At 39.5% G+C, this 14,046-nt stretch overlaps 1 protein-coding gene across 7 annotated transcripts in view; it reads right to left on the minus strand.

Moving 5' to 3' along the window:
- cacna1bb (calcium channel, voltage-dependent, N type, alpha 1B subunit, b) overlaps nucleotides 1-14,046 on the minus strand; it is a 188,491-nt gene that overhangs the window by 19,461 nt on the left and 154,984 nt on the right. For all 7 annotated transcript variants that reach the window (XM_061847561.1, XM_061847560.1, XM_061847559.1 and 4 more), the window contains 9 exons: nucleotides 13,419-13,529; nucleotides 12,630-12,713; nucleotides 10,142-10,258; nucleotides 9,343-9,408; nucleotides 8,907-8,998; nucleotides 8,662-8,812; nucleotides 8,313-8,440; nucleotides 4,540-4,636; nucleotides 23-128 (listed from right to left, as the gene is read on the minus strand). In XM_061847561.1, coding sequence (XP_061703545.1) covers nucleotides 23-128; nucleotides 4,540-4,636; nucleotides 8,313-8,440; nucleotides 8,662-8,812; nucleotides 8,907-8,998; nucleotides 9,343-9,408; nucleotides 10,142-10,258; nucleotides 12,630-12,713; nucleotides 13,419-13,529 — 952 coding nt within the window. The remainder of the gene's footprint in view (nucleotides 1-22; nucleotides 129-4,539; nucleotides 4,637-8,312; nucleotides 8,441-8,661; nucleotides 8,813-8,906; nucleotides 8,999-9,342; nucleotides 9,409-10,141; nucleotides 10,259-12,629; nucleotides 12,714-13,418; nucleotides 13,530-14,046) is intronic.

Here is a 14,046-nt window from a genome sequence, read left to right on the forward strand (position 1 = left end):
TTCCAGCTGCAGAGAGTCTCACCAGATGCCAGCTTGATCTCCAAGGCTGTGCGAATCAGGGCCATTAGCGTGGAGGTGAAATGCACTGTGTTGTCATCAGCAATAGGCATGTTCATCCTGACCAAACGCTGATAGGAATGGCAGGGAAAAGAGAAGGGAGCTTTACAAACTCAAAATACTCACACACCAATGTTTTGCAATACTCTATGAGGTTTATCTGCAGAAAACTGTCTTCATAATTTCAGCTTTGTGCTGCAACAGTGAATGGACTGAATTGGATAATGATGCAACTATCTATCACAAAATGGAAGATGTTTTACAATTGCTTATTTCTCTCAATGAGAAACCAAGATTAAGTGGCAAATTTTAGAGCCGTGTGTCACAGAATATTTGATCATAAGAAATGCCTTGGGAACCAATTATGTATACAGCTGTGCTAAAAAATAAACTATGATTTGTTCAGAATGCACTAAACACACACACAGTGGTTTTGTGCCTGTTGTATGTGTAGCGATACACATATATTGGCTGTGAGGATGCATGTATATATTCTTAGAGAAGATAAAATGTCACTGGTGGACATGCATACAGTGGATATAAAAAGACGACACACCCCTATAATCATTTTTGTGATATAAACAAATGAGACCAAGGAAAATAATTATGAAAGTTGTTTCTCATTGAATGTGATTTATAATCTCCACAGCAGAATTGAAAAACAACTGAGGGAATGTGGTTGCATGCACTCTATTTCTACTGTAACTGTGGATGTGGCTCTGCTCGGAATTCAAATTCAAACTGATATTGAAAGGGAGTCTGCACAAACTTGAAATCATATTTAAAGTGCCCATGGGTAACTTTAAAGTTCAGATCTTCTTGTGTGCGGACAGCATGCAACTGCACATTTCAACAGGGGTGTGCAGACTTTTTATATCCACTAACTGCAATGTCTGGAGATACACCTATTGAACTGAAGAGCAAAAATATTCTGTAAATTACTTTGTAGGTGAATATTATCAGGTTTTAACAATTTGGAAACAAATGATTTTTTTTTCAGCTGTCATATCTATAGTGTGTATAGTCAACATAAATTCCTGAAAACAGGAATGTAGAATATTGTATGCTGACTATACTGGTTTTCAGGATCTGTAATCCATAACTTCAGTCAGTGCTACATTGTAATTATTGCTCATGCAGATTTCACATTAAAGACGTTGACATTGAGGCAGGCAGGGTGGTACGTGCATACAGACCCTTGAAACATTAAAAACAGTTGCAAAAAAAGACAAGGAGAAAAACGAAGTTAAGAAAAACCAGGTGGGAAATAATGGGGGAGAATGCGTGGAAATGAATGTGTATAGAAAGTCTTGTACCTCTTTTTGAGAAACTCACCGCAGCAGTGTTAACTAAGGAAAATTAGCACCGGATAACACAACAACGAAGGAATACCAACGATAAAGCCACAGGGGAGATTTGGAACTGCTCAGAGCAAGCAACCCTGCATCTGAATGTTTGTCAATACTTTTGTTCTATTGGTCCAGGGATTAGACTATGTTATGTAGACTGCTGTACAAAGAGTTAAACTCCAAATGTAAAAAAGGTAATTTAGAAAGGATGTTAAGCTTCAGTGAAGTTACTGTAAACTGAATCAAAAGTGAAATTGTATGTGCGGCAACTTAATTGACAACCTCCTTAAAGGGAAATTCCGGTGGTTTGGATTAACAATGTATCAAATAGGTCATGTCGTATGTACTGTACATTGACAATGTGATGTTAATCCTCTCTCATTTAATGGTTTTATGAGAAGATTTTTATGGGCAATTACGAATTTTCATGGGCGCCGCCATTTTGGCGAGTCCCATGACCTACGTGTGTGGATGTGACGTAATAGGCGCGGCAACAAAGGCTCGCTTACGTTGGGAAACAATTGTGGCCAGCCCTGATTTATCGGATTTATCCTTATCTGATGAAGAAATAACAGTATCGGTTGATCGGGAATACGGAGGAATACTTCCATACAGAATTGAACCTGCGGCTGTAAATAATGTAGAATTTTTGGATGGTTCTTTGGATGGGAATGACGCGGAGTCTGACTACTCGGCCGACGCCCAGGACATTCAGTGCATAAACAAAGGCTCGGTTACATTCCTACACAATCATGGACAGCGCTGATTTCTCGGATTTATCCTCATCTGATGAAGAACCCGAGTCGGCCAACCTCCGGGACACATCCTCTCAATTTTGCAGTGCGTTTAGGCAAGCCAGCGGAGGACTGCACTGAGGACAGCACTCGTGGCCATGAAGGATGGTAGAACCCATCACTGAAAGGTAGGCCTTATATTGTGGGAAAGGTTGTTTTAACCAACAGGGTGGCTGGGGTCCAAGTGATAATGAAATGATCTTTGGCTTGGTGGAAGTTAATACTATCTCCACAATCGCGGCATGGTAGCTCAGCTGGTAAAGTGTTGGCCTTACAGTTCTGAGGACCGGCGTTGGATTTTTGTTGAGTTTTTTTTTTTTTTTTTTTTGTGGAGTATTGTGTGTGCGTGTGCGTGTGTGTGTGTTTGTGTGTGTGGAGAATTGTGGTGTTTGAATGTTCTCCCCATGCCTGCATTGGTTTTCCCCGGGCACTCTGGTTTCTGGTCCTTAAATGATTCTTTTTCTTACTGGGCAGAAGATGCCACCGAACATTTCGTGTATTATTTCTATCCAAATTATGCCAAAAATTTACCGTTACAGCAAGGCATTTTACCGTATGTGATCGTGGTGGTAACGGCTGTGAAGACACTACAAAGCAGCGAGGATTTCTTTGTTTGCGTGTCTATTATGTCACATCTGCACACGTAGGTCATGTGACTCGCCAAAATGGCCAATAAAAATCTTCTCAAATCACCGTTAAATGGGAGAAGATTAACATCACATTGTCAAGGTACAGTAGATATAACATGACCTATTTGATACATTATTAATCCAGACCACCGGAATTTCCCTTTAAAATTTTAAAAGTCCCAAGCCATCAAAATCAATTTTTTACGACTTTTTTATGGATAACAGTTTTAAGTTTGACATCTACGCAGCTTGGCAATTGTATGCAAAAGCCGATGAAAGGCAACAGGCAGAAATAAGCCAATCATTTTCAGACGTTGTTGTGACGTAGTTACACTACTCAATAATCAAGTTTCTACCCATTCAACTAAAATTTGTGTGATGTGACGCACCATTGAGAATATACGTGTACATAATTTCCTGCGCTTATTGAGCGTCACAATAGACAATAAAATCATAGTTTCTGTTGGTGGCCATCTGGAACTTGTTGATAATTCCTGCTGCCAATAACTGAGCCATACAGAAAAAAGCAGGGCTAGAGAATGGTGAGGAAGGAACTTGACGTATTTGGTACTATATTTAGAGCTGTCGGTTGCACTGAACTAAGCTGGCAATATTATTAGCCACACATTATACACACTCTAGAAAAGAATAGTGTTGATATCTACCAGGAGAAGATCCTTCTCATCTCTGGTACATGTGGCTTGAATGACACAAAACACATTCAGTGTTTACACTAGTTCTGTGCTCAAAATGCATGATAAATTCAGAACAGCAGTCCAAACACAGCAAAGCTAATTTACAATTAAATATGAATGAGAATGAATCTCCCAGCCGCTTTAGACCAATTTGATTAGCTTCAAAGAGGATTTGTGAGTATTTTCAACTCAATTCATCTTTCAAATCCGCAGAGCTGGTAAGGATACAAAATACGTAAAAATATAATAAAAAGAAGAAAAATGGGTGTGGCATGGGACCGTTAAATAAGCTTCCAGCAGCTCCTGCTTTTATTGAAGTGTTATAATTACTGTATTGGTTTGAGAGATATGCTGTATCCATCCATTTATTAAACTGCTTGTCCATATTGATGTTCTAAATGAGTTGCAGCCTATCCCAGGTGACTTTCAGTTAGATCCAGAGTACACCCTGGACTGGTAACCAATAAATTACAGGGAATGTTAGCCAAACAACCATTCACACTCACATTCACATACAAACACAATTTGGTCTTGAATCTACCTAAATTGCATGTATTTGGAATGTGGGAGAAAGTCGGAGTAGGCTCAGAAAACCCACGTAAATAGACAGCTCATGAAAACCCCACACTGGAGGGCTACATTCTCATTTCAGACCCAGATTTGTCAAACAGATATATAAAACACATCTCCAGTGTACTGAGATGATGTCAATATTGAACAAATAAAATTGCTTTCCGTTTCCAGTCTGGGTTCTGGTGAAAGATTCTAAGACATTTTACATTTTCCTTTCCTGCTCCATATGAAAAATGCTTTGAGATAATCTTTACAGAAAGTAACTTATTCAAGCTCAAAATAGATGTCAACAAATTCAGATGGGAAAAGAAGATACATCAGCAGAGAAGAAGATTTTGAAGATGACACGCTGATAGAAATTGGATGATGTTTGACAGTTAGAAGCAGGGAACCAGCAGTGACTCAAGAAGCCAATGGAAATATGAAGGGGGAGGGATTCTACCTTGTAGGCGATGCGGGGTGGGCATTTCTTTCCCAAACCTAGAGGAGGGGACATGTCTCGAAGCATCTCGTACATATCGCGATAATTCATACGGCCACTTTCCGCAGACAGGATAGGACGCCATGGAGGAAGGAATGGCAATTTCCCGTGTGGGAGATGGTGCAGTAAAAATAAATAAATAAATAAATAAACAATGGCAAGGAGAGTGGGGAGGAAAAAGAGAAGGGGACACAGAAATCCTTGTTAATGAGATTTCCAGGATATCATGATATGGAATCCTTGATGAGTTTAAGGATTCAGCAATGCATCCTGGAGGTGAAAGTTAAGGAGAAGGTTCTGGAGAACTACCTGGGTGGAGGGATCCAAATGAAAGTTTTGCATTCAAAAGTTAGAGTGCATTCAGTGTCAAATGAATACTCCAATGTTTTTTAATTCAAATGTGTACTGCTTGCAGGTGTTAGAGGTTGTTCTGAAAATTTGATCACATTCGCTTCAGTGACTTTAAAGGGCATCCTGTTTTTATGATAGGGCCATATGAACTATATGTCATCGTGTCCTCATTAGATTGATCATCCATGAAAATGTTCTATTGATATTGATTAACATTACAAACTTAGGATCAGTGTGTTTTTAGAGATGTTCAAATTCTTCTGTGTTCTCAGTGATTAACACAATTCATTCAGGTGAGGTTTGATTTTGTCCCACTTTCCGACATATTGTCTATGTAGCATAATGTTAATACTGTATAGATTGTCATGTTGAAAGATTTTTTATGGTGTTTTTTTTCTTAACAAATGAGTGTCAAAGGCAACTGTAGTGCATGCCAGGGATTAATTTATTTGAGAAGCTATTCATGTGATCAGTTTTAGCAGATGTCCAGATGTTTGCTTTCTCACCACCATCACATCACTCACAGTCAGTGTGTAAATATGTGTCATAAACATTTGCAGTTATTTGATTAAACAAGGGAAGTATATTGTTGTCGATTTTCACGCGTATTTGTTTTTACAGGTTCAAATATTCTGTCACTCCGGACAAGTCTCAAAGCCACTGTGTTGTCTTTAAACATTTCAGAAGCAGGTAATACAGTATATAAAATGGCAGAATGTTAGTGGAGTATACATTCAAGATGCCCTCTATCCTCTCATGCTAAAATACAATTGCAGCAACCAAAGTGGAAACAAAGCTCACAATGCTCAGAAATCTGTGATCACCTCTTCACGCAAGACAAATATTTGAGGCATTTTGTATGAGCCTGATTTGTGACGTTGTTTTGCCAATTTGCTGTGGTTAGCTGCATGTTCGTTAGTGTGGGATCAATGCATATTTGTATGCATGTGCGCCCATGTTGTTCTCTAGCACCTCAAGAAACAAAAACAGACAGTCACACTCCCTTTGTAAACAAAAGGACTGTGAGGGAGTGCAAACCTTATAGGCCACCCTGTTTGGGCACTTCTTCCCCAGACCCAGGGGAGGCGAGATAAAACGCAATAATTTATACATATCTTGATAGCATATCCTTCCACTGAAAAAGATAAGACATGATCAGTGATGTTAGGTCAAAGGTCATTCCAGGTCTCTGCCTGTTCAAAAATTCCATGGTGAAGAAGAATATACACTGTACATGTACTTAAGATACTATACAATGAATACATTTGATCGAAATTTTTCATTTGAAGTTTCATTCCTCAACCAATTATTTGGGCACATCAGTCCAATCTTTCAGTTTACGCCACATTTACACAATTTTCCCAACAGCCATGGCAACCCCATTTGCTTAGTCTTGCCACGTGGCTTAGTGTGAGTCCCAGTGGCTCCATGGCGTGTCAAGGCATTCTATGGATGAAACGTGGATAACGGGCAGCTTTCGAGCACGTTTATGACACTGGGGAAGTAAAATGAAACTTCCCCGTTGGGCTCAGGTCCAGAATCTGCTTCAGCGTGAAGGTGGCACGTACTGCTGCTCAAAATGTATGGTATTATAAGTGTTTTTTCAACAATAAATTTGACTAAAACGTGCAAAACAGCCCAAAAAAACACTCCACTCGCACGTGTCCAAGTTTTGATCAGCCCTATTATGTACTATCATATGTAGTTGCATTCACCCCAATTTACTACAGCGGACTAGTTTCTTCATCTGCACTGTGACTCCTGTGGCAAATTTATTTGACACTTTCAAAATCTCGCCAGGCATTCACAGTAATGATGGCCTGGTCATGTTTGCTCATCTCATCCCCCCGTGTTGTCTCAAGACCATCCCATTTTGTCCATGGTGGCCTGACACAGGGTTGCCATGGCCGCTCTAAACATACAGTAGATGTAAAAAGTATATACAGCCCTGTTCAAACGCCATTTTTTGGATGGGATACCAATAAATAATTCAAACCTTTTTCTACGTATGTGACCTATAACCTGTAAAACTCAATTGAAAACCATATTTGCTCATTTTAAGAGGGGAAGCAAAAATAAAGTTAAAGTGTAGTTGAATAAGTGTGCACACCCTCTTTTAACCAATCACACCCAAAGTCATGTTAATTGGAAATCACTACTCACCTAACACAATTTAAAGTGCTTCTGATAAATGCCAAATCAATGTCAGATGTTCTACTAGGCTTTTCCTGACATTTTGTTTCAGTTTTTAGCAGTAGCCTAAAGCTTTTGATGCAAAAGCTGACTGCAATTTCAAAGCTTTCATATTACTTGCTGCCTTTAGTAATGCCCCAGTTCTAGGAAAAAAAAAAAAAAAAAGCCCAAAGTATGGTGCTGCCACCACTAAGCTTCACTGAAAGTATTGTGTTCTTTTGGAGATGAGCAGTGTTGTGTTTGTCCCAAACATTCCGGCAGTGATAAGAGACATCATTTCATTTGTTTATTTTTACTTCTATCCTCAAAAATGTATTTGATTGAAATGTACAGATTTTAGGTCACATTACGGGTGTAAAGAGTTGTGAATTTGTTTTTAATCTTAGTCATTTATTTTTATATCACAGAAATCTAGTATTCAAGCAGGGAAGTGTATAATTTTTTAATTACTCGTAGTGTTAATGTAGGCTTAAATGGGGCATTTTTCAAAAATGTTCGTAACCTTAATATGACCTTTTCACACCCCTTTACGCTATGCAGGGGGATACAAATAATCAACCCATTAGGGAAGTACTACATAGTGGCAAAAATTATTTATAACTATTACAGTATACTGCTATGCTAAAACAAAAAATTAATTCTCAGACAGCAAGTATTCCATATTTACCAAATTTCAAATTAATCTGTCTTCCATATTGTCAGTCAGATGATGGCCATTTTATTACTCAGTTACCTGGAGTCCTGACTCATAAACAAGGCCCCTATAAATTTGTACATTAATTTTATAAAGATTTCCATGGGAAGATTCTTCTACCAAAAATATGTAAAATTTAACAGGGTGAGTGATGCAGAGGTACAAACCTTGCATCTTTGCACACATGGAAAATAAATGTCTTCCCTTCACACTGCAATGAGTCCATGACTAATTAACATCGTTAGAGGGACTTGGTTTAGCAGTGGGTGGGGGGGGGGTGCATTTCCTAGATTTGCCTGCATTATGCGCAGCGGCTGGTTGTCACTCTTCTCAGTTGGCACAGAACTCAGGCTGTCATTCACTCTGCTGCTGTTTCTAAGACTGGAATTTTGATCACGCTAAATGACACAGACTCATTCAGGTGGGGCACTGAGACCCTCAACAGAATGCCCACTTGAAGCATAGCTATACAAAGAAGATTGAATGAAGTACCTACCATGCAGCAGGGTCATACTCTGCCCATACACGGATGAACTCATCAAGGTGATGAGGACCCAAGATGGAGGCGTCCCTGGTTAGATACTCAAAGTTGTCCATGATGACAGCAACAAATAGATTTAGCATCTAGTGAAGGGGAAACAAAACAAACACGGGAATAGAAAACATCTCTAAACATGTTAAAGCAAATCAAAAAAGGTTAGGAATAATTATGAGTCATCCAGTTTACATATCAAGCAGTTTTTAAATGGTAAACCCACTTTCTTTTGCCTGAAATATGCACATCAGTGTGCTTAAAATTAGATTACTGTATTTTAGTGTGTTTCACAAGGAAGAAGAATACTGACCAAGAAGGAGCAGAGGAAAATAAAGGAGACAAAGTAGAAGTATGCAAAGTCACTTCCGCACTCCTTCCCTATGTTTCCTGAAAGTTGGTCACATGACCGGTTACTGAGGCATGATAGCATGATCTCATGCCATGCTTCACCTGTGGCACTCCTGCAAAACCCATCCAAAATACTCAGCAAAGACATATAAAGTGTGCAATTTTAGGGATTGTGACAGCATGTTTGGAGCATGGAAGTGTATTCACCTGAAGAGAAGAGTTAAAGCCTGGAAAAAGGTCTGGAAGTTGTTGTGGTGATTTATTGCAGTCTCCTCATTCAGCTCGATATTACCAAATACCTGGAACGGGAGTGGATAAGCTTAAACATGCAAAGTTGCTTTCAAAGTAGTTTTCTAAAGCGCTTAGACATTTGGATTATAGTGGAGCTCTTCAACATAGCCCGAGCCTTCAACATAGACTTTCATTGATGACTACTCCGGCTAAGAGGAAAATAAAGTTCAACCTTGGTTTCATCTCACCATTATACATTTTCCAACGTCTTTGGGAGATTTTGATTGCAAAATTTTGCAACGATTTATCTTGTTCTTATTTTTAGGATGAATGAAATGAAGAGTAACACCAAGTTCCAGAATCACCTATCATCCTGTATTGCCAGAGTTTACCTTGCCATGCAGCAACTCACCTGCATTCCAATAATGGCATAGATGAAGAACAGCATTGCAATTAGCAGGCAAACATATGGTAGGGCCTGGAAACACAAACACATGAAAGACTGTAAAATACACAGTACAACACACATACTGTACAGGCTTCTCATTTAATGTTTCTCTATTTTACAGTTACTCCAGCGTCAACCCTTGAGTACGGCCTCTCTATGATGACCCTTTCTTTGCACACAGACAAAATCTGACTGACTGCAGGTAATTAAGAGCCACCTATCTGCCGGTCTTGTTTAGCAATTTAAATGTTCAACCTTAAAAGCAGAGTTGATCCTTTCAAATATCAATTTGGGAAGAGGTAGACAGTTGCTGTAATTAAACAAATAAATTTAACACTGTCCATTTTCGTTCAGTTTAAAAGCTCCCACTGACATTAAACATGTTGTAAATTCCCTCAGCCGAAGCCCGGCGTTTTGCATTTAATTTGACATGCCCTCGGGATTTGAAAGGGAAACCCAGCAGCAAATGAAAATCCAGCTGCAGTCCTTTCGAAGCTAGTTTGTGACTTTTTATCATAAACAGAGTTTGGAGTGTTCCCCTGCAACCTTTTTCACCTTCTATTTCTCTGTTACTTGTGATGTTTATCTGCAAATAAATCACAATGGGTAAATAACGAAAATTATGAAGTTGCTTTTTTACCTTAAAGAATAAATACTCACTTGCATTTTGAATGTCAAGATAGTAACTCGTTGCCTTTCCACTCTCAATTTAAATGTGTTTGTGGAAAAAAAAACTGATTGTCTTGGGGGGTTGTTTGTTCACCTTGAAAGATTGAACGAATGTCCACAACAAAATGCGAATGGTGTAGCCCTGTCGTAGCAGTTTGATGAGTCGAGCCGCTCTGAACAGCCTAAGGAAGCTCAGGTTAATCATCTTGTCCTGGAGGAGATGAATCAGAACAGGGAAATGTTCACAAAGAAACAACCTTAGAACAAATGGTTCCCTTTTTCATTTGTAAAGTGTACATTACCTTCAAGCTCCTAGGAATAATGTGCAGTAGATAAATCATTAGGAGCATTTTTTTAAACTGCAAAATGTAAGACTTACTGTGCTATACAGCACTTATGCATGTGTGAAATAAACTTTGTACATGGAAAAGTTTTATATTCCTAAACATAACATAAAACCCTGGTGTTCCTTTGCTAGCTGAAACAAAATAAGAGCTCTGGTTGTCTGGCAACAATTATAGAGACAGCTACAATCAGTGATTAAGGTTAGCTTAAGTCAGTCATTTCCAAACTTTATGGAACCAGGGCACATATTTTACAATTGAAAATTCTCACAGCCCACCAACAAAAATGGCCCCAAAGTGGATACATTAAGTACTTGATGTACTTTACTTTGTAATTTATTTGTTCTGTGTGTGTGTATTAAATGTGCTATTTCAGAGACATTAGACTTACTGTTGGCAGCTATGCAAGTAATATAAAATATATACCGATGCATATTGTACCCACTCCTCTTTTTTTCTTTCTAATGCTTTCCCTTATGTTTTACTTTTCACTTTCATTTTCCATTTGGGCTTTCAAAGCACTAAAATAATTTATTCTGGTGTAAAAAACAAAAACAACTTTATTATAACACATTTTATGCTGCAAATTGAGAATAATAGTCACACAAACATCTCAACCTTCAACCTAAAATTTTAGTACAAAACTCAACATTATCAACTAGTTTAGATTAGAACATAAACAAAATAATGGTGAGGCACAATGAGACATGATCATCTGTTATTTGTGGGGTGTCCTTAATCTCTGCCACTCCTCCATGTTAAAATGGACATTTGAATTCAGCAGTTGTTGATGGCAGTGAATGAGTTACTCTAACTATCAAAGCTCACTAATTACCTTCATCAAACAGGTAACTAGTACAATACCAGCTTCTCTCATTTCCCAGTACCTAGTCATTTTGCAAAACAATGACTTTTTTTAAAGTAGGAGAAAAACAACTACTGGAAGGGAAAATAAAATCATCAGCAGGTGACACGAAAAGCCACTTACCGTCTGTGTCAGTTGTGACACGGGGCAGAATGAGGGCACAGGCGCCAGGAAAGACACAGCAGAAGATGGAAAGATTGACAAGAGAAACAGAGAAAGGAACATGAGAGAAAAGAGGCAGCGCACAGACCAGCAATCACATGATGGGGGGAAAAAAAGCACATAAAGATAGAAACCACAGGGAAAGCCACAATAACCTCCTTTAGTCCCCTATTTCATCAATCAGCCCATTACACAGATCAGTTCTCATTTAGCCAAGCTGGCATTTTCTCACTGAATCATGATGACTCCAGGCTGCCGGACAATCATAAATGCATGATGCACTCTCAGATTGGTATATTCTTTGATCATAAAGTGCAAAAAAAATGCAGATATAAAGGCTATGACTCCATAGCTGCTTTGTTCAAACTTCTATGAAGTAATGCAAAGTTGAATATTGATTACGCCATTCATCCATTCATTTTATACACCACGTCCTCACTAGGGTCATGGGTATCCTGAAGCCTAACCCAGCTCTCTTTAGGCAAGAGGCTGGGTAAACCCTGAACTGGTTGCTAGCCAATTGCAACCAACAATGTTCATGTAGTGGTACACACGCCTGACTTCTGTGCCGTCAGCGTAGAATCGATTCCCGCCCAGTGATGGTGTCGATATGTGCCCTATGACTGACTGCCGACCAGTTCAGGGTCTACCATTCGCCCGAAGTTGGTTGGGATAGCCAACAGCACTCCCGTGACCCTTGTGTGAATAGGCAGCTTGGAAAATGGATGGATGAAATGGATACTGTACAAACAATCATTTGCACGCTCATTCACACCTATGGACAATTTAGAGCCTTCAATCAACTGACCATGCATGTTTTTGGAATGTGTTAAGAAACTGGAGTGCATGGAAAAAACCCACACAGGCACAGGGTGAACATGCAAGCTCCGTACAGGCGGGGCCGAATTTGAAAGACGGTCCTCAGAATTATGAGTCAGCTGTGCTAAGCCTTCGTCTACCGTGCTGCCTTGATTATGTCATGTACATGTTGATCACTTTAAACCATGGTAGCTGGTGTCAGCGTAGTAAAAAATTGCACTTAATGAAGCATCATAAAAACAACCAGTTATCTTAACCTCTTGTGGATTTTCTTGCTGTGGTTGACTTCCTACTGCGGCAGCGAATAAGCATATGCAGCGTACTTGTGTGCTCATATCATTATTAAGGGATTGGTGATGCTGAGGGAGCACTGGATGAGGTGCGCGTCTTACCTTAATCTCTGTCACCAGGATGTCTGTTATGCTTCCCAGCACCGTCACAAAATCAAATACATTCCAGGCTGCTTTCAGGTAATTCTAAAAGACAAACCAAACCACTTTATTGCAAAGAGTTCAGTTACATTTAAAAATACACACATTTATTCTGTAATGCTTGAAATTGCAGCAGCATCTGACAACTCCCGAATGAAATCCTTATTCATCTCTTAACACACACACATTGGGTTTAGTTAGAGAGTAACTACAATACGAAAACTCAATTCCAGTATGCGGTGAACAGCAAATGCTGTTTAAAAGTGAAGCCTGGCGTCGCAGATACAGTTCCTCGAGGGAGAGACTGAGTAGCATTCTGCGAGCTAAAACAAAACAGCTGTAGCCAACTGGTGTGTAAGAAACACAAGCAAGGTAAGAAATTAAACCACGCTTGGGATGAAGCACATCGTGTGGCCCAGATGGATCCGTGTGGAAACGCACATTATCGTGTATTTGAATTATCACCTCCTTAGTTGTGCTTATTGATTATTAATTTTACGTCTTTGTCTTGAATATGAAACCTAAACTCTGTTTTACAATAATGTTTCCCCAAGTAGTTTTTCTGTGACTGTTTCCTAATTGGCTTTGCTCTTTTGACATTCACCACTCCAAAATGCAGAGCGAAAAGAGTGGTTATGAGCATTCTCGACAATTGCATTAAATTTCACAGATTTCAAACAAAGACATAATAACAATAAAAGAAAATGACATGGACAAGTGTTCACTGAGTGCAAAGAAGCATATTCTCACCAGTGGACCAAAGGCAATAAGCTTAAGGATGCACTCCAGAGTGAAGAGCGCAGTGAAGACGATGTTCAAGTATTTCAGCATGGACTCGTATAGGTCTGGTGCTCCATAAAACTGAAAAGGAAAGGCAAAAGCCACATAAATGCATGGTGATTGATAAAAGATTTCAAGGAGCATCTAATGAGTTCATAAAATTTGCATAATTATTGCCAGGGTGGTGCGTGGGGAGAAAGTACTGTAGTTCAGTCAGTATGAACTTCCATCCATCCGCCCATCCATTTTCTCAGCCGCTTATCCTCACAAGGGACGCGGGGAGTGCTGATTCCTATCTCAGATATCAACAGGCAGGAGGCGGGGAACACCATGAACTGGTTGCCAGCCAATAGCAGGGCACATTGAGACAAACAGTCGCACTCAAAATCACACCTAGTGGCAATTTAGAGTGTCCAATTAATGTTGCATGTTTTTGGGATGTGGGAGGAAACCAGAGTGCCCGGAGCAAACCCACGCAGGCACGGGGAGAACATGCAAACTCCACACAGGCGGGTCCGGGATTGAACCCGGGACCTCAGAACTGTGAGGCCAACACTTTCCAGTTGCGTCACCATGCTGCCCAATATGAACTTTCACT

The sequence above is a fragment of the Syngnathoides biaculeatus genome, chromosome 17 (genome assembly GCF_019802595.1).
Source record: "Syngnathoides biaculeatus isolate LvHL_M chromosome 17, ASM1980259v1, whole genome shotgun sequence".
In the NCBI taxonomy this organism is placed as follows: domain Eukaryota; kingdom Metazoa; phylum Chordata; class Actinopteri; order Syngnathiformes; family Syngnathidae; genus Syngnathoides; species Syngnathoides biaculeatus.